Genomic DNA, 22455 nt, shown 5'->3' with positions numbered 1-22455 from the left:
GAATATTTTTGGCAGTATATTATCCAGCATTTTGAAATTACTCTCCTTAGTACATTAGACTTTTAATAAGTACCTAGTGCTTATTTAAGAAAATATTCTAGCTAAATCCTGTCAATGTCTAAAAGAAAATACACTGATACAAGAAGCTTTAATGCTTCAGTTTTATAAAATCATTTAGTGACATCAGATCAAGGCAAAAAGAAATTTAAGCAACATTAATTCATATAGCATGAGACCCAAGTAGACATTACATTTCTCAGTAGTGTCTAAATTTAAGCAGTATAGGAGACTCTTCATAAAAGCTATCCAAGTATTCACTGGTCTCTGTTCACTTTGCTTTTAATTAGAGCAGTATTTTCTACATGTTCGTGGCCACCAACCACAGACCTTCCTACTGGACTGAAAGACTCACCCTGTTCAACACTCACACCGTCTGCATTCAGCTTTTACTTTCTTTCCTACGCTTTTATTTCTTTTCACCAAGATGCATTTCCCTTTTAGTTATCAGGCTAAAACACCTTTCCTAAAGTAACCTAAGAGCCTGGGGCATTTCCTTATTATACTGCTAGCACACACCCTTTGACTAGATCACAGTCAGGTCAACCAAAGACAAAGTTGCAAGATCAAAGTACAAACCAAACAAATATCTGGTTTTAGCTTAGGGTGCAAAAAGAGTACTGCTCAGTCCTTACAACAACTACAAAAAATGATGCAAGTTAATCTGAAGAATCACGACTTTTCTTGGGCCCATCAGAGAGCAAAGCTCAGGCAAAGCCAAAATCTAAGGAAAGACCAGCATCTTTAAGATAGGTAGAGCTGAAATACCTGCTTATTGAGGTATTGCCAGAATGATCCAAGCTAGGTAATAAATCAGCTATAATTTTTCATGACTGCTGAAAGCTAAATGTAGTCTAGTGTAAGAGTTCAGAACCCCTGGGACTTGAGTCACAGGCATAAGACTTCAAATTTACTTGCAGTTTCTTCTTCACAGACTTTACAAGGACTCTTAAGAAAACTAGGGGCTGGTTAAGATAAGACGCTTCACAAAAGTATTTTTTACAGTACAAGCCTGGAGAAAGGGATCAGCAGATTCTACTGGGAATGAAGGAAGTGAAAACAGTTCAAATTTTTCAACTCTTATTTCCCCTAAAGAATAAAAACCCTAGTGCTGAGGGCAAGCACCAACCCTGGTGACCTTAGGGCACAAATGAAACTCTACTACAGCTGGAAGAAAAAAAAAATTCTACCCTAGGTATAGAGGTAAGCATTTATATTATGGACCCAGATTATTATAGCTGGGGAAGAAACATCACTCTATGGGCCTTTCTCCCAGATGCATGTTCACAAAGCCTACTGCAGGCTGAGACTGAATCAGAGTTATAGTGAATGTCCCTCTGACATAGATAAAGGTGGGGGTAAAAAAATAAAGCTCTGGCAAACCAGGTCCCATATTTAATTCAGGTAAATTTGAATTTGAAGACTGGTTCACTGTGGGAAATAAAAGCCAAGGCCAACACAGCCTCTGGGTCGACTAACTCAACCCTCATCTGCATTGCTAGAAGCCTAACAAAAAACAAGAGTAACCCATGTACAGACACAAATATATATATACTTTACTCTCTGTAGTACCAAATAAGATGTCCAAAATTTAACAACAAAATAACAAGGCACATAGAAAAGCAATAAGGAAAACAGCTCACTGTCAAGAAAAAAAGCAAACAATATAACCACAGTAACAGACCCAGATCTTAGCACTATCAGGTAGTAAATTAACTGTAACTATGATATATGCTAAAGGATGTCAAGGAAAAACTCTAAGACACTCTAAGACATGCAAAAATAGATGAGGAATTTCATAGAAAATGTGAGAATCAAACAAAATGCTACAACACACACACACAAAAAGTGGTAATAAATTATGTGAATTTACAACTGTTTATCAACAAATTCAACACAACAAATGAAACAATGCATTTAAATGGATTAATAAAAATAGATTTAAGTTAACATATACACACACACCCTGAAGGAAAAAAAACAAAACACCAACCTAGAGTGGGGAGGAAATTTCAGATAATCTAACTAAAACACATGCAAGTAGAATTCTAGGGGTAGAAAAAGAAAAAAGGCAGGCAAAAGAAATATTTGGAAAGAAAAGGCCTAAAAATTAGAAAATTGGGGCCCTCCCTGGTGGTGCAGCAGGTTAAAGCACAGTACCAAGAGGTTAAAAGCCACTTCAGCATGAGTTGGATCCCTGCCTGCCCCGGAGGTGACCCATGTGGCACGGCAGACCTCTCCTGACCCACCCGCTGCTCCCCTCAGCAGTGTACTTCGTCAGTCAGCCTGTTCTGCTCCTCACTGTGTCTCTGGCGAATCCTCTCATCGCTCCTGCACCTCTAGCCTGTACCCCAGTTCTGTATGCATAAATAAAAAAATCTTTAAAAAAAATTATATAAAAAAAAGAAAATTAGAAAATTGATGCCAAACTTCAAACCAGAGATTCAAGAAGTGCAAAGAACACCAAATGGTCAATACCAAATAAAACACATCGAGACATTACATAGTAAAACTTCTAATAACAGTGAAAATTGAAGGAAGGAAAGAAAGATGGCTGAAGGAAAGGAAAGATACACAATACAAAGAGAACCAAAGTAAAAGCAATTTTCCTTAGAATCCAAGCAATTGAAAAGGGAATGACATGACATAATCAATGTATGCTAGAAGGAAAAATAACAACTATGAAACAAAATTCTATACCCACAGAAAATATCTTTCAAAACTGAAACAGAAATAAAGATTGCTTTTCAGGTAAACAAAAGGGGAGAGATTTCAGTGCTGACAGACAGGCATTGCAAGGTATGTTAAAGTACATTCTTCAGGCTGAAGCATACCAGAAAAAGTTGAATTTCAAAAATAAACATAAATATGGAATTCATTTTTATTATCAATGTTTCAATTGCTTTAAGGGTTGATACTAGTAACAACATACTATGTGATTATTGCATAAAAGTAAAATATATGACAACCATGAGAGTACTAACAATACTAGGAATTTCCACCATATGTGAAGTGATGAACAAGTTAAATCTTACGGCAATCCCGAAAAAAAAAAAAATTGAAGAAATCTAAATTATAAGGCAGTAAAGGAAATACGATACAGTCATAAAAGTATTTAATGCCAAAAGAAAAAATAAGCTCTAGCAAGATAGTTGATTTTAATCTAACCTTTTCTAGAGTTTTATTAAATATAAATGATCTCACATACATACATTGTAGTCTTACATATCACAATAAATTATATCTATATACCCACTCGAATAGTTATAATTTAAAAGCACATACAAATTCTGCCAATACTAAGCGATGACAAGGATGTAACTGGAACTTTCATATGTTACTAGCGGCAATCCACAGCAACTTTAAAATTGGCAATTTTAAGGTCCTTATAAAGTTAAACATATACTTACAATTTCACTCTTAGGTGTTTTACCCATAAAAATGAAAACTATATTCACAAAAAAGCTTAAACATAAGTGTTTATAGTGAATTTCTTTGTAATCACCTATAACTAAAAACAACCTAAATGGATATTGTGGTATAGCTACATATGGAATATTACTCAGCAATGAAAAGAGAATTGCACTCAACAACACAGATAAATCTCATCTATGAGACGCATACATAGATTGAGAGAAACCAGACTAAGTGGAATTTTAGAAAAGGAAAAAGATAGAAACATAAAATAGATCAGTGTTTATCAGGGGCTAAAAATAGAAAAACATACTGACTACAAAGGGCAGGCAAGGATTTTTGGAATAATAAAATATTTCCTGATTTCTTAATTGTGGTGGTTACAAACTTTTGTGTTTTGCAGATTTCTGAGATCTGTACACTAAAATGAATTTAACTCAAAAAAATTACAGTTGCTTTTAATGTGAAGGGAAAAAAATAAAACATTTTTAAAACAACTTAAAATCTTACTCTTACCTCATAATAATTACATTTTCTTAAATCTCTCTAACAATAACCTTGAAAACACTTCTTCCATACCAAAAATGTAATGATTTAATTAAAAATTAAGATGAATATTGTCATATGATAAAGTCTAAAATGAATCTTTATTGTCTGACTCTTGTACACACTCCAAAGGGTTATATTACACATGGCTGGAGTATGCTTTGATGTGTCTACACTTTACTTAGGCAATGTAAATTTCAGTATCTACCAATTCTCCCAAAGGGATGTTGGGATTAATAGGTTGTGGAAGGGAAAATATGGAAGAACTGCTAAATTTATATTCCATGTTAGAACTTCTTTCTAGTCTACAATCACACAAGGAAAGTGAGAATGAGTTATATTAATTAATAGGTGAACAGTGGTAACCATTAATTTATTAATCAAAACCAGACTGGATACTAAAACATAACTAAGCTCTAACTTCAATTTTAATATGTTTAGTATTTCCAATTGATTAAGTGCTTTGTTGTTAATGTTAAAAAAAAAATTCCCATGAAGAGATTCTACTTATTCAAAGGAGTTAACAAAGAATGGTATAAATGAAAACAAGAAAGCATTGCAATCTTTGAAATCTATTTAAGAAATATTTTAATGCCAACTAAGTGCAAATCATTGCTTAGTATTGATAAAGCACTGGTTAGTGTAATAATATTAGCAATAATGCAAACAAAAATGTTTTATTCAAAAGAGGTCACACACTTTTTTAATAAAATATATTTACCTCAAAGCCAAGTCTATCCTTTTCTTTCCAAAAACAAAAATGTGTTACTTTCTTATCCCAAAATTCATCTGGCTTCACTACACAAACAAGTGAAACCTCCGCTGGAACAACATTCTATAAAATAAAAAAAAAATTATAAATTATGCATATGAAATGAATAATTTATAAAGCTATGAATTAGTAGATATTCATGATCAAGCTGTGTAATTAAGAGAACTTGGGGAAAGAATTAAAATAATAGCATAGAAGAAATAATCCAAATTTCAAATTGTACATGAAAATAAATACTTGAAGACAAGCTGACTGAGAATTTTAAATAAACAACATAACATAAATAGTACATATGCTTATTTGTTTTTCTTAATTTTTCTACCAGAAATTTGTTTAAACTGCAAGACTTAAATTTTAGCTGAGAAATTATTAACTTGGTTTTTCTATGATATAGACTTTTCCTAAAATCATCACCTTGGAGAATTCCTTCAAATAACATAAAATCAATTTTCTTATAAAATAAGTTTCTTATTAACCATTATATAAAGTAGTCAAGATTCTACATGGTTATTAACTTGAATAAGAGAATAAATATTTGACAAATATAACCTCATAGTTATTAGATATGGTTTTTAACATTACCTAAAAAGGTGAAATTAGTATGTATTAAGTTAATAAATATTCCACACATATTTTAACAGCAAATCATACAGTTTCCATTTTTAAAATATATATTAATTAAATCTAGCCCTTTCTACTACCTCCATTGCTAATATTCCCAAACTAGTTGGTCTTTGGCAGTATCTTCTTAAAAAGCCTGCCTGCTTCATGTTTACTTGTGCTCAGGATAAAATCCAAGCCCTGTGCCAAGGTCTTCCAGTTCAAGCTATTCTAAGCTCAAAGTTCAACTGACTGCTCAGCTCTCATCTTTACTCCTCCCCTCTTAGCTCATTACTCTCATCAACCTTGCTGCTCCTAGAGATTGATAACATTTCACCCCAGTACTTGACTTTGGTGTTTCCTTTGTCTAGAAGGGTGCTTCCTCAGATTTACTGAGGATTCTACTCAAATAGTTCCTATTCAAAGGCTTTATCTCACCACCCTATCTCAACTGGCACCATCTGACTCAGTTCTCCTTTTACAACTTTATGTTTATTCACAGCATCTATCACTATCTGATGCTACTTTATGTCATTCTCCCAACTTTACAGAAGAGTAAGGTGAGCTCTAGACCAAAAAAAAGTAATTTATCCAAGGTAACACAGTTAAAAAGTTGACACCACTTGAATAAAACCTGGAACTGATGCTAAAGTTCTACCACAGCATTTCATATGTGTTCTAGACCAGCGATCAGTAAATTCTCTCTGACAATCCAGACAAAACATATTTAGGCATTGCAGACTAAATGTGTCTAATGAGATTACTTAAATTATACTAACTGTAGTAAGAAAGCAGTCATAGAAAGGATATGGCTGCATCCCCAAAAAATTTACAAACACCAGGGGCCAACCACTGCTCTCAACTGTATATGGCACAACCAACTAATAGTAATAATAATTATAATGAAATGAGTAAGTTTTTAATTTCTGATTAGTTCTGGGTACTATGATTACCATTTATTATTATTATTCAGGGAAAATGGAAAATATTTGCATTTAAAAATGTCATAGGGCACATCTCAAATCTAGTGACCAATATAATGACTGGCTGTAACTAAGCAAAATAAATTCAGTAGTATCAACTTTTAATCATGGAGGTTGAGGAAACTCTGGGTAGATTGAGGTTTATTCATATATTGACTTGTAGAAGATTATTACTTTTGAGTAACTGAATATTAAAAAATTTGTGAGAAACAGGATCAACCAAGCCACTAAATTTACAGAGCACTGGTTAGCAGTCAGAGGCAGCACCAATAGAAGTAATGAGTTATTTTATATGTAGAAATGGTTTGATGATGAGTAAAAACCAGGTCACTGCAACTTCTGAAAATGTTAATTAAGAATAAATTCAAACGTTGTTAAAATGCCTATCAGAAAAGAAATCACAAGAAGAAATTAGATCATCCATTGACTGATCTTCAAAACTGCCTTTGATCAAATTCCAGTTCAAACAACAAGTCCCAAACAGCTCATCTATGACACAGTTGATTGACAGGATGAAAGGAATAACACAAAGTCATAATTAATGGAGTCTCACCTAGTAGTTATTTTAACATTTCTTTACAGAGAAGAGTTCATCTTCCAGGCTTGGAATACGAAAGTGCTTGGAACACATTTGACAGAAAAAAGTTATGGGATCTCAATCAGTGCCTCCTTAAAAACTGATCCTGTAGTACTACATCCCTTCCAACCCAAAGGAAGGGTTCTCATGAAAAGCTTAGGCCAACCATTTATGAAGAATGAGTAATGGGTAGGGTAGATAATTTGGGAACTATACCTCAGATACTTCCCACTATTAACTACTTATTTTGTAAAGGACAAAGCTTAGGGCATGCTAAATTCCAATCAATGGCTGTTCCCCATGTTCAAAATGAGAATCTGGCTAAGTTCTCTAAAGTCCTCCCACTTCAAACTCCTTTGGAAATAATAGAACCTGATTCCCAAAGTCATAAGGGTAAAATTAAATGAAATAATTTATACAAGTTTACTGGAGTAGCTGTACTCCATTCAGTACTAAAATTAAAAACTAAACTCATTACCTTGTACCCACCCTTCAAATCCCTTTTTCCTAATTATCCTAAACAAAAGATAAAACCTTAAGAATCGGGCCTTCCCTGGTGGCACAGCGGGTTCTGGTGGCACAGCGGGTTAAAGCACAGCACTAAGAAGCTAAAGTCACTTCAACATGAGTTTGATCCCCACCCCAGAGGTGATCCAAATGGTGAAGCAGACCTCTCCTGTCTCGCCCGCTGCTCCCCTCAGCAGTGTACTTCATCAATCTGCTTGTTGTGCTCACCACCCTGCTGCTGGTAAATTCCCTCACTGCCCCTGAGCCTCTAGCCTGTATGCATAAATAAATCTTAAAAAAAAAATCCTCCTTAGATATCATTTAAGCATTTTAATTGTATTCCTTTCAGAGGACCCTAAAGCAGCTATCAATTATTTCTCAATTCATCTAAAATTTTGATTTGTCTTCCAATTTCACTGATATCTACCTAATTTTATGTTATATTACTGTCATCTTTTTAAGTCACCAAAGCTGGATTGTAATCAATTCCATTGATTGAATCAATCAATCATGAACCCTGGTGTTTTCGGGAAAAAGAGAATGGAAGGGTAAAACCTATCAGAGCTACCACTGAAGCTTTTTCATATTACAATTGTCCAGTCCTATTCCCTGGCCTACTTGCTTAAATTACTTAAATATGTCATATTCTTTTCAATCACTTACAAACCTTTAAGAGAGGGATGAAATTTATTTTACTGCTCAAAGTCAAGCCTGTAAGAATTGAATGTAAGCAATCCAATAGTGATGTGTACATTTCAGAATTTAGTCACTGCAAAGAAACTAGAGCACTTGCTAATAAATGAAGGGCATTTGCTACCACCTTGTTGTATTGCTGTAAAATAAAAGCCATTTCCTAATAGTCAAAAATAAAATTACCTGTAGCATTAGGACTACTGTTTTCACCACATTCCACTGTGATTTTCTGCCATCCACAATCACAGTAAATCCTCTAGCCTTACACTTTTCACTGAAATGAAACAAAATTATAAAATATTAAATGTCATATTTTATTTTTCATAATCCTAAATAAATAAAATGTATTGCTTAATAAATATGGAGTAGCATTAATCTCACTTGGTTTGGCTTACTTTGTCAATGAATAAAATTACTCAGTTTTTTTTCAAGCAATTTATTTCTCTTACTTCGGGAAATATTATCAATTTACAACCAATTTGGCGTGGAAAGGCAACGTCTTAGAAAGATAAAAAATCAAAGCAAGATACAAGTAAGTTTACCAGCCTCTCAATTTCTTCATCTATAAAATGGGATCACAGTAAATTAAGTAACTAATGAATGCTAAGTCCATACTTACTTCATCCCTCCTTTCTACCAGAAGTATACGGTGCATTGAAGCAGTATCTCAAAACAGGTAGAAAATAAAGTGAACTATTATTAAACTACAGGAAATGGTTTTTCAGGGTAAATTTAATGAGATGAGGCAGCACTTAATATACATAATTCAAAGCTTGAATACACCTCTCATCTCATTTTTAATTCTCAGCTACATGATCAGTGAAATATTATCTTGAATACTGGAAAATATATGTATTATAATCTATTAGTCAAATATTGACTAAACACTTCCCAGAAATTCAACCCAGTAAAATACAATGATTATATGGAATAACTCTATCCTAAATACCAAAACTACATAGCCACTAATGTTTTTGTTGTGAACTGCAGTTTGACTAAGCAAAACTGAGATTTGATATTGAAACTGCTTCACATGTAAACTTTTCCCAATTACATTAGGCCATTTCCTGGTACTTAAGTCAATACATCAAATAATTTTAATCCTTCCTTACTTCCTTCAAAAATTCACTTTAGCCTTAAGAAAGTTCTTAAAGAAGTCAGATCTAATTTTTTTTGAGAAGCAGCATGTGTTTAAGAATGGTGATAATATTTTTAAAGATTTGAAAAAAGTGTAGGAGCCTCTATGCAGAGACAAAAGCTGAGCTTCCACAGAAATTAGAAGTGTTTAAGAGGTGAGACAAATTGAAAAATGTCTACATAAAACACTTGCACACAAACGTTCATCACAGTACAGTTGATTGATCACAGTAAAGAGCAGGAAAAAAAATCCAGCTGTCCATCAACTAATCCATAGAAAAACAAAATGTATAGCAATATAATGGAATATTATTCAACCACAAAAAGGAATTAAGTACTGATACATGCTGCAACATAGATAAACCCTTAAAACATTATGCTAAGTGAAAGATGCAAATGACCCCTTATCACATCAATCCATTTATATTAAATGGCTAGAATGGATGAATCCATAGAGATGGAAAACAGATTAGTAGTTACTAGAACCAGGAGAAGAGGAAAATGAGGAGTGACTCTCACAAGAGTGATTTTTCTTTCTTGAACAAATGGAAATGTTCTGGAATTAAAGAATGAGATGGTTGGCTAGCCTTGCATATATACTGAAAACCATTAAACTGCATGCTTCAAAAGGATATTTTTATATGTGAATTACATCTCAATTTGAAAAATGTTTTAAGTATTATTTTTTAATACTATTCTTTTTTTATTTTATACTATAATATAAACGATCCACTATGTATTCTTCAGGAGTCAAAAGAAAATCAAACTTCTGGATTAGTGATTCAAAAACTTGCTGGGGGAAAAAAATCTGACATTTAATGGTTGTGGACTCAGCTAAGAAGGAAACTCCCAGAGGTTCCCAACAAAACAACATCCAGGAAGACCCCCTAGACTTAAGAAGCAGAGAAGCCCAAGAAAGATGGGACTAGGCTGTAACTGACTGTTGGGTGGACTTCAGAAATGTGGCAGGAGTCACAGACATTTCCAATGCACTATGTAAATTTGAAGGAAGGGAAGCAGCCCAGTGGATGGGCTTCCTGGTTAGGGTTAGAGCCGGAGAAATGTGTTATCCCATTTGGTACTCTCTTGTTATCAGCATCTCCATGTCTGATACAATTTATGCACCCATTTTGTTAATAATTTTGTAAATCAAAAACATTTTACATAAACAAAACATTTATATATCAAAGGACATAATAAATTAACCTGTACAATAAAACAACAAAAATAATAAGGCTTGCAAATACCATCTGTAGTGATCTTAAGGGCATAGGATACTCTAAATTTATGTTCTAAGGTATTTAGTAATATCTTAATTTTATACCTCTCACCATGAAAATAAAAATACAATCCAAAAATAGAATTTGCAAAATGCCAAGAAAAAGTCTTTCTACTACTAAAAGGTATAAAAGCATATTCAGTTTAGAAGTATGTCATAACCTTTTCTAAAGGGTATGTTGGAAGAGTTAAAGTGCCACAATAATTTCTCTACTACTACTAACATATTTATTATTATATTTTAAGAACAGTAACCAAAAATAAAAAACAAATCTATTAAGATGTTGTCTCTTTATTCCTTTAGAACCTTTCAAGGGTGAAAGCAGGTTAAGTTAAAACATCTAAGAGACAGAAGAGAGACTCCTTAACAAGGTCACTCATTTTGACTAGAAAGAAAATGTCCTGACATTCCATAACTCTATAATTAGCTGATCAACATATTCCCCTTGAGCTAGAAATGCTATGATTTTAAATACATGTTGACTATACTGTTGAAAGAAAATGTTAAAATGATTTTCAAGATATAACACTGTTAATAAAATGAAAAATTATCAATTGTGATAAATTCAGGTTAAGTGTCAATAACTACTAGAATTGTCAACAGATATGGCACTGTGATTATAACACAGATGGCTGTGACACAGAAATGAGCTCAAGCTTGCAGACAATCAGGTTCAAATTCTTCTTTCAAATCTGGTCTGCCACATGTTTTGGACAAGTCTATTCTACTTCCTCATATGTAAAATGGGAATGCGAATAACAGTAATCATCTCATAAAGGTTACTATGAGGATTAAATGTCAATTTATCTACTACTTTTTTGAACATTGCATATCCTTTTCATAAACGTCTCTCAATCATCATCCACGAGTAAATCCTAAGGTACATTTTAAATTTAAAGTCTGCAGGAAGACAAGACTAGCCTAAATCAACTTAGCTGGCAACTTCTGCATGTTTATTTGAGTTTTCAACAAAATGTAAAATACTCTGAAATAGGTCAGTTATTAGGACTGGGGCAACAAATATCTGAGTAAATAGAACTCTGAAGAAAATGAAGTAGCGAGATCAAACATAGGGTAGACACCCTTACCCACTGACGGCTAATCATTAAGTGTGGGTTACTGTACAGAACTATAAAACAAGTCATGAGCCACAATTTCTCCCTTCAAGGAGCTTGGGATCATTCAGAAAAGAGAAAGGGGTGGGAGGAATATTTTAATTAGTATCTACTTTTTAGTCATAGGCATTGTCTTATTTAATGTCACAAAGGAAACTTGAATTTCATTAAGCAGACTGTGATTAGACAGTCATGGACTACAGCTTAGAGAACTAAAGGAAGTATGTGCATAAAACATCAATGCAACTGAATATGAAAGCAAATAGAACAGATGAATATGAGCAAAGGCAAAATTTATTAACTTGGGATTTTTTTTAACTTTTCTAATCGCACTTTCTCACCTATAAAATAGGGATAATAATAGTACCTACCTTTTCAAGTTATGTTGAAAGTAAACTGACATTAATGTGTAAAACTAAGTGTTCCTTATGACAAATGTTCAAGAAAGGGTGAGTAAAAATATAGAAAGTATTGGCCTAGCAGTTAAAAAAAGGTTGAAATGTCTTAAGAACAAAGGCATAGTCTTTCTTGTCTTCACATGTACAATACCTGTCTACACCTGAAATCACCAAAATAAATGACTAGAATTGAACTTATTCTATAGACAGAAGGGGAAGAGATGACAGAAAATTGAGTAGGATGATGGAATTTTTGTTTAAAAATGTAGTCTTGTGTTTGTATACAGATTGAGAGAAAATGGGGCAGAGAATTCAGCTTGACTATGGCTTTACTAGTTCACCTTGATAACTCTGCCATTCCTTATGCAAACTTAAACATATGGGTAGGGTACTAAGTACATAAAAAAATTTAAAAAGGCATTGTAAATTTTCAATGTATATTTGCTGAAGAAATGAATTTTAAAACAATCACTTATAACCAGGATAAAGCATGTTCAAAGCACTTAGCTACAGTGCTTTTAAGTGATCCTCAGGTCAATGCAATTATATCTCTTCCATTTACTAAAAGTACATTTATTGAGAAGAGAAAAAGAAAAGCATTATCAAATTTTTTCTTGGAAGCTTATAGAATATTGAAAAAAAAAAAGTAAGAGAGTGTTCTCTCAGTCATTCCCACTTACTATATACCAAACCTTCTAAAGTCTAAGAAGGAAAATCAGTGTTCAATAAAAGGTGTTACACTCATATTCATATTATTTTCCAATTGCTATGCAGAGTCCTATATGCTACAAAAGGTTCCTAAAAAGTCCATAAGTAGGGCCCTCCCTGGTGGCGCAGCGGGTTAAAGCACTGCACTGAGAATCTAAAGCCGCTTCCGCATGAGTTCAATTCCCGCCTGCCCCGGAGGTGACCACATGGTGTGGCAGACCTCTCCTGGCCCGCCCGCTGCTCCCCTCAGCAGTGTACTTCGTAGATCTGCCTGTTCTGTTCCCCGCTCTGTCTCTGGTGAAGCCTCTCGCCGCCCCTGAGCCTCTGGCCTGTGTACCCCACTTCTGTATGTACAAATAAATAAATCTTTAAAAAAAAAAGTCCATAAGTAGATGTCTATAGATTTCTTGAAATTCTGAACCTATAGACTATAAGCCCTAACAAATAATGGTAGTTATAAAGCTAAATGTATGGGATTTAGATGGTAATTTCACCATTTTTAAAGAATTATAAAACTATTGTTGATACATTTCCTATCATGATATAGTTTAGATCATTTCTACATTGTTAATCTGGTTCATTTTTTCAATGTGCATATACTGAACACCTAAAGATTACAAATGATTTTTACTAGCCTCGTGAATATGAAAATAAAGCATGATCCTGCATTCAAAGCCACAAAATCTAATCTAAGAGATTAGACCATAAAGTGCTATGACATCAAGCAGAACTGAATAGGAAATACTGTCTAAAAAATAATGTAATGGAGGGATCACACTGGTGGTACAACAGGTTAAAGCACTATGAAGCTATCCACAGCCACTGCAGCACAAGTTCGATCCCCAGCCAGGGAGCTGATCCACAGGCACGGCAGACCTCTACTGTCTTGCCTGCTGCTCCCCTCAGCAGTGTAGTTCAGTAAGTCAGCCTGTTCTGCTCCCCACAATGTCTCTGGTGAAGCCTCTCACCACACCTGTACCTCCTCTGGCCTGTATCCCAGTTCTGCATGCATAAATAAATAAATCTTAAAAAAAAAAGTAATAGAATGGAAAGAGCATTGATTAGCACTGGTATATAGGTTTGGCCATATGGATTTTTAAAAAGCAGGCAGCCTTAATAGCTTGTAATCACTTTTCATGTAATATTATTAAAACAAATCTTATTTTTTACACATTGAATACAGATTGCTCCTACCTTAAGATTTGAAAGATGAAATAAAATGAGATAAGACCTATTTACAAGGTTTTGTGTTAAGCTCAGTACTTGCTTTTAATTGAAAAATCCACAAGTTAAGGTTTATATCCTGTCTTTACCTCTGTAAGAGAATACTAAATTTTATTTTCTGAATAATGGACTCTTACTTTCTGATCCTATTGTTTATATCTATACTGTAGAGACGTACCATGAAAACAAAAGAAAAACTCCTTCTACAGAACCTGAAATATAATCCTCAGGTTGGTCCAAATGTATCAGTAATGATTAGTCTTGATCACCACAAAGAACTGAACGTAAGCAATTATCTGAACAAAAAGTTCAGTGTTCAGGACAGGCTACAATTAACTTGTGTCTGTTCTTTCTTTTCAGTCCTCTTACTCAAAGAGTCTGAAACAAAAAAGCAGACTTATGGCCAACATGTGTGAAAATGAGTCAGGAAATGGTCCCATTGTTAACTATCCTGAGTCACTTGTTTAAAATAGGTATATATCACAACTGGTCCTTGGTGATTAAAAACAAGTACAAAGTACCAGTAAGAAACTTAGTAGCTTCTTTTCATCTTTACATAAATTTTTAAAGCTCTTATTATATTCAAAATAATATCATGTTCATTGCACAGAGGTTACTTATAACATCTTCTGTAAAGAGAAGGCTACATTCACTAGCCACATTGCTAGAGCAGCCTGGAGACAGTTACATCTGAAAGGAGGTAAAACTTTAACAGGAGGGGATTGGGAAACACAAAACAGATGACACCAGACACATGGTGAACCCAATCTGATCAAGTAAGCTTAAATACAGTCTTGGTCTGGAAAGAGGAATGGATTAAAGAAAATATAAATAATCTACTTGAATACAATGTTGGTTACAGATATCTAAGTGATGGGCATTGAGAATTGTATACTGAAAGAATCTTTATACTTTTTGTGTATATCTGGAAATTTCATAATAAAATATTAGGGGGATTACATTTTAAGAGAGGTATTCAATGGTAGACATTCTCAAAAAGAAAAATCAGTTTTTAAGATTTCACCTAATAAACTATTCTCCAAAATTGCAATGAATAGCTCAAAACATTCTAGCTCTCTGATGAAATGGCAAATACTGATACAGAGCTGCCAACTATGCCTTTAAATGTCAAAGTAATATGATGTTGATCCAAGAAAAGCTTTCAAAGTTTGCACAAATATTTGAGAAAAACAGACTTTAACAAAACAGTGATGAAAATTAAGTATTCAGGTATCTATTTTACCTTGCTAAAATTAAGTTCTTTGATCTTGCTTCAATTTAAGTCTATTAGTAGCAAGAATGTGAAGATATGCAGAAACAGACTCATAATTTACACTGGAATTACACTGTATATTAAAGAGAAAATTTAAAAGTGTACACTATTTTGCCTTCCATTTTACTTCCTGCTTGCACATCCAGAAGGAAAAGTCAACAATGAGTATAAGCCTGCTCCCTTAGCCTGCCTCTTTTAACTAGTCTTAAAGTGTGAGCATCCTGCTAGACTGGGCATGAATCTAAATTCAAGCACACATTTTCTTACAGAAAACCTAACTACAAGCCTACAGTGTCTTCTAAAACTCAGCCTCAATACTTAACTCAATATTGAAGGAAAATTTAACATAGCTAGAACCCAAATCCCTAATCCATCATTAGTTATTTTTCAAAGGGAATTTTGACAATCAGTAATTTTTGTATAATATTCTAACTTCAGAAATTCTCTTCACATAAGTGTCCACTGTACTCTATTCTTTGGAAGCATTAAAAAGCTCTGGATTGGTGTCAGGAATTATAGATTCTAGTCCAGCTCTACTACTTACTAGTTGTATGAGTCTGACAAGTAACAACCTTTGAGTCTTATTCCCTCAACCACAATATAAGGCACTTGGTGATGATAACAATCTGAGGAGTATAAACCTATAACCCTAAATCAAAACTGTGTTTCAAACCAATGGTACTGCAGTAAAAATAAATTAATAATAGAATAAGGAAGTTGTTTGAGGGGGTGTATACGTTCCCTAAAACATTTAAGCCATCTATAAATCTATTTACTTCATAATTCATTAGCTGTATGTCTGCCTATTCTCATTTACCTAAAAAGCAGTTACTTAATGATGAATATCAATTATCAGTCAATATCGCAGAGGATTAACAAGGTTAGTCAATAGTAACATGCTGACTATGAGATCTAACAACCACCCAGAAAGTGAAAAAATGTGAAATTCTTCTCTTGAAGACCTCTGTTTCCCCAGTAACAACAACAACAACAACAACAAATCATTAAATAAAGAGAAAATTTAAAAGTGTACACTATTTATCAGCAGTACATGTTCCAGGCTTGGTTTGGTTTTTTTGCAGTCACACACACACTTGGAGAGTTAAAGGCTTAGTTCTTACATTCTATTGTTAAAACCACACATTCTCCAGCATTTAATTAACAAAAGACTGCCTTAGAATTATAAAATAAAATCCAATTTCTCCAAAACTGGGGGAAAAAACTGAAGTCATTTAAAAAACATTTTAACCCAGTACTTCCTACAAAATGGTTAGAAGTGAAATAATCTATTATGTTAATAACACGCAAATTTAGGAAAGGATGTAAAGAATTACTTTGACTAAAATGATAAAAATTCACTATATGGAACTTAAAGGCATGTAAGAAATAGTGTGTTCCTTTCATAACACCTCATTCTCATGCTTTGTTGCAATAGACTGTAAACCTGAATGTACATTAGAACCATCTGGGAAGAGCCTCCCTGGTGATTAAAAAAAAGTGATAAACAGGCCTCCTATGAACGACTGGATGAGAATCCCTGGAGATGGACACACAGCTCCCAAATACCACATGTGTTAGAGAAAGTTGTGAGGAGGGCTGTTTGGTTACTGTTGCTGCTGTTTAAGTGATTGGTAGAGGCAATAGAAAGAAAGGTTCAAGTTTTGTCTTCAACCAAGAAATGCAAAAATTAAAAATCTGAGAACTCTGTTCCCATAACTGACCTCTCCCTTTAGTTCCCCAATGTCCTTTGTCTGTATCTGACATTATTAAGATGGTGACTGAAGCTATATGAATAAGGATGAGGTAGTCTCACTGTCTTTCTCCCCCGGGGGGTATAGGAAGTACACGTTATTATTCTGTGTATGTTTTTGTTATTTTTCTCTTACAAAAAAAGTCAAAGGACCTTTGTATTAAAAGATAAGCATTTTTATAAATATATATTTGTTGTTTATGTATTTTATATCACTGAATATTCACACCTATTCACCTGTGAACCTTCACCATAGTCCTTTTGTTCTCTCCCGTTTCGATCCCTTTTCCTCCCCCTCTCTCGCAGATGCAGAATGTCTCTTATTTATAGTTGCCTTCTAGTTTTGCTGTTTTTTTTATTGTTGTTATTTTTATTGTTGTATTTTTTCCTGATCCCTTCTTTGGTTCCCCTATACTCCATCTATAAGTGAAACTGTCATATATTTTTCTTTTAGCTTATTTCAGTGAGCATGATTCCTTCTAGCTCCATCCATATTACTGTAAATGGCATGAGCTTTAAAAGATAAACATTTTTTTAAATAAAAATATATTTTTGTTCTAATAGCCTTCATTTAATATATTAAACGCTACAGATGTAGGCTCTTTTTATATAATGAAATAGGTAACTAAATAAAAGATGTTTTCTACTAAATTTACTTGAATTATTTATATGCCATGCAATTCCCTCAAGCTGTATGGTATATAGATGTTCAATCTTTGTGATCCTTAAAAGTTGAGAATACATACATTTTGGAAATCTGTATCATATCACTCAATTATTGTATCATATTACTGTGAATTAAGAGCACGGAGTTAAGTATTTTATCTGATATAGTATCATAAGCTATTGATTCCAAATCTATAAATTACAATGTCACTGCTAATAGTAGATAGCAAAGTGTATTTTAACAATAGTAGGAATCCTTAGTAGATGAATAAAAAACATATTTGAGCTTTAAGAAAAGACACCTTCCGAGTCACCTTGGAATGCTGAGCAGGTAGTCTAAGGTGACACTCAGCTCATCCATATTTGTCTGCTCAAGGCATAATGGAATTGTCAGAATGAGGCCACTTCGTCTGTCCTTTCCTCCTATTAAAGAAAAAAAAACATATAAATTTAATATGCAATAGATATTAAAGTAATAAATGAATAACATATTTGAATCCAATGTTACTAAACAATCATAACTTTTAGATAGCAATGGAAAACTACGCAACAACTTTACATATTGTAATTGCTTATGAAAGCACAGTAAAATTTTTGAAAATTTAGAAAAAGAAGGGGAAAAATTCACCCATGAAATTTAAATTGATATGTAGTAATCATATTGTTCCATGCTCTTCTATTTAGTCTGTGTAATGTAATCAATTCATGGGATACCTACTGTGTGTCTAAGACAGTAAGAATTTGCAGGTAATAGAAAATTAATTTCCAATCAACTTAGAAAAGTTTTAAGTCAAGGCATAATAAAATGAAATATGTTTATGCTGTGTTTTACAACATATATAAAATACTATTAAACAGAATTTAGAAAGTAAGAGTTATAAAAAATTGTGTAGAAGTGTAAGATTTAGGAAAACTTATAAATAAACTTATTTATAAACTTATAAACGAATTCAAAGGAGTGTCCTATGATAAGTAATAATCTGAGCTAACTCACACAAGTCAGGTAGGCATACTTTGTTAATCAAGCAATATAGAGAAAGCCCTGTCCAGCTGAAAAGTGTATAAGGACCTTGTTACAGCCAGGTGGTAGAAGGCACTACTATTTCCTATATGTACAAGTCCTCTTCAATCTGCCTTTAGCATTACAATACAACACCTTTATACACAACAAATTCTTTAATGTCCCACATGATTGATACTCACAATGCAATGAAGTCCATCTACCTATTGTGTGATCCAACTGATTTTACAGCAATTAGACAGCAACAAATATTAAAGGAAACAATTCTGTATACTCTCCAGAAATCTATCACTAAAAATTGAAAGGTGTTTAGTTTAAAAAAAGCAATTTCTAGACTAACATGAATGCAATTCACGATGTACTAACCATAAATATCTCCTGCCCTTTATTAGATTAGCCATATAAGTTACTGGTATTCAACTGCTTTGCTTAACCAAGATAAATGACAGTTTCAAATGCCTAAACTTTATAGTCAATAGTGATTCTAACCGCATATGTCTTTTTGTTTAGAATATATTGTTCATTTTTATTTTCAAACTGTACCCCCTAGATAATTTTGGTGGCTTAAAAAAAATTCCCTATTATTAAAAAGCTTGAAATCACTGGTTGAAATAATTAATGTTCAAAATCAAGAGGAGCAAGCTATATGAAGTTCCATTTGCTTCTCAAAATCACTAAAATTTATCCCTTCATTAAACCAAATCTGCAAAATGGTTCAACTTTGTTCTGTGACTGTGGCATTCTGACCTATTATAGAATTGTCTTTAGAAAACAAGTGAAACATTTAACCTCATTGCTCAGCTTTCACCAAAGAACATACAATAATCATACATGTAAAAGAGGGCAGAGGTCAAGAGAAAAAGACCTTCAAAATAGGAATGGTCGGCAAGTCAAGTGCTGCCCAGAGATAAATGTTATTTATAAGGATTATAAAAGAATAATAAAATCTACTCTTGGACAAACTGGCGTTTTTTGTTTGTTTGTTTTTTTCTCACACTTTATAGTAAGAGAAAGAGAAATTGAGATAACATTTTCAGATGCTAATTTCACAAAACCTAACACAAATTTAATTTAATTTCTCTTTAACACTCCTACTTACTAGAGTTTTTCCTGCAAAATTTGTATAAAGTGCACAAGCTATGAGTTAGGATGTTCCCAACAATGCCATTCATATCAGAGAAAACAATGCCAACTAAGAGAAATTTTAAAAAAAATTAAGAAAGAAATGGTACTGGTCGAATTAGTCTTATTTTGGCATTTATATCTTTTTTTTTTTTTAAAGATTTATTTATTTATTCGTACAGAACTGGGGTACAGGCCAGAGATGCGGAGGGTGAGAGGATTCACCAGAGACAGAGCGGGGAGCAGAACAGGCAGATCAACGAAGTACACTGCTGAGGGGAGCAGCGGGCGGGTCAGGAGAGGTCTGCCTCGCCAGGCGGCGGGGATCGAACTCATGCGGAAGTGGCTTTAGTTTCTTAGTGCAGTGTCTTAACCTGCTGCGCCACCAGGGAGGGCCCCGCATTTATATCTTTTACAATCTATACCCAGAAAAACATCCCAAGTTACAGAAGTAGAATATACTTTTAATAAAAGGACATAAGTTGAATAAATATCAAGACTATTCTGATACAACTTAAAGAGATGAAGAAAGAAAAGGCATTATAGTCCAAATAAACAGGTACTCCATGGTACCTATTACTAAAGCATGAGTAAATTTACTTAATGCAAAAATTCCAGAAAAATGCTACACCCATTTCATTGCTCTCACACTTATAGAATCTATCCTTTTCTCCTTGATTCTTCTTTGCTGACATAGACTTTGGGTTAGTAATTGAAGCCAACTTCAAGCCTGTATTACCAAATTCAAATGATAAAAAGTGAAAACCATGTACTATATTTCCTAACTCCTCTAGCACATTGAAATTTTTCCCATAGGAAAATGGTAGACAAACGCTAAGATACTGGTTATCATCAAAACTAATTATTCTGAATTTCAGAAATACTTATTTAGTCAAATATCCTTGGCCTGTATTAATCATTGCATTTTATCAAAGAAGTGAGATATCATGATGGCACTCTTATACAGGTCACTTTAATCAAATTACAAAAAAATAAAATGTTGGTTTGTATGCATGCATGCATTACCAACAGTGAGAGAGTCTGTTTACTTGCACAGCTATCCAAAAGATGTCTCAGAAAGATCTTGACACAAACCTTCATAAAACAATACAATGTATTTCTGTCAAACTTGTAGGAGTTTAAATAAGTTTACATATCAAACAACAAAACTTCAAATTGAAAAAATACCTGAAAGGAAGGCAAGTTTTTTCTTCAAAATGGGTAGTATTACTGAGGCCTCCATTTCACTCCAGCAAAGTTCCTGAACCTGAAAATATCAAAAATTAAATGGTAATTGGTAGACAATAATTACTGTGAAAGACACACTTGCAATGGCTTATTTCAGAGTTTCTCAACTTTAGTTACACTGACATTTTGAGTTGGATAACTACTTTTTGTAAGGGATTTTTGCCATGAGCTATGGGGTATTTAGCAGCCTCCGTGGTCCCTACAGACTAAATACCAATGGCACTCCCCCTTCTCAGTGTGACAACCAAATGGTTTCTAAGACATTGCCTAATATCCCCTGTAAAAATACCACTATTCCTCTGTCAAACTCACAGTTAGGAGTCACTAGCTTTCTGTTTTTTCAGAGCAATCTTTTTAGGCTATTGCAGTGCATGTTATATAGCAGTTAGTCAATAACTGTTCAGTAAAGGAATAAATCAATCAAATAGGCAACCTCTGTATCCTTTTCTTTATTAATTACATAGCTGAATTCCAAATATCTAATTTTTTCAGTCCCTCTATTTAAAGCCTTCCTCTGACTCTTCATATTTTTATTTCCTCATAACATGTGCTGACATTTTATCCAGGATTTACCTCAAGATATTTCCAAATACTGTTTCAATTTTTGTTCCTACTATTAACTGCCTCCCACTCTCCAAACTTTGTAGTTTTAAATTCTCTGGGGAAAAAATCTGATTAACTCAGATGACCCTTTTATATCAGGCCATAATTTATTTTTCTTGGTTAAGTTTTGTAGAATCCAACTGGGTACAGTCAAAGATTAAGAATTAACAACAACAACAACAAAAAAACCCACAAAGTGGGACCATTTACACTACAAGGGCTGAGAGCAAGGCAGTTCCCCATAAAAGGGAGCTTTCGCATAGGAGGATCTGGAGGCTCAGGCCATCCTGTACACCATCAAAATGGGATCACAGAAGAGTTTATTTGAAAATAAAAGAACAAATCAAAGGTTTAATTATATTATCCACCTATTCTTGGTGTCATGACTGAGCGAGTATTCTCCATTCACATTTATCCCTTCTTCCCTTCTCCCAACCACTAGAACATTATAGTGGCAGTTCCTTAAAGTACACTGTGAAATTATACTGTATTTTGTAAAAAGCGAACTGTCTTGAACACAAATTTCGATAGGAAAGAAAACATTGCTGTGTAGAAAACATATTATTTATCTAGCACTTTCTATGAAATATCCCTTTTCAGGGACTAAAAATTCAAGTCACAGTCCTATCCTGCAAAATATGCAGCCTTCAAAAACACCCAGATATTAAGGGGGAAAGGATGTATTTTTTTTTTTAAGATTTATTCATTTATTCACACAGAACTGGGGTACAGGCCAGAGATGCGGAGGGTGAGAGGATTCAC

General features: G+C 33.6%; 1 protein-coding gene across 1 annotated transcript in view; it reads right to left on the bottom strand.

Annotated features, from left to right (window-relative positions):
- The window catches only part of SESTD1 (SEC14 and spectrin domains 1), a 96567-nt gene that overhangs the window by 43343 nt on the left and 30769 nt on the right, over window positions 1–22455 (bottom strand). Inside the window, exons 2-5 of the mRNA XM_004674480.2 lie at window positions 21031–21109; window positions 18014–18122; window positions 8333–8423; window positions 4739–4852 (exon numbers count right to left, since the gene is read on the bottom strand). Coding sequence (XP_004674537.2) covers window positions 4739–4852; window positions 8333–8423; window positions 18014–18122; window positions 21031–21109 — 393 coding nt within the window. The remainder of the gene's footprint in view (window positions 1–4738; window positions 4853–8332; window positions 8424–18013; window positions 18123–21030; window positions 21110–22455) is intronic.

Source organism: Condylura cristata, unplaced genomic scaffold (assembly GCF_000260355.1).
Source record: "Condylura cristata isolate star-nosed mole 26May11 unplaced genomic scaffold, ConCri1.0 scaffold00002, whole genome shotgun sequence".
NCBI classification, from domain to species: domain Eukaryota; kingdom Metazoa; phylum Chordata; class Mammalia; order Eulipotyphla; family Talpidae; genus Condylura; species Condylura cristata.
Note: the sequence above shows the minus strand (reverse complement) of the source record. Positions and strands in the feature narration are given on the sequence as shown.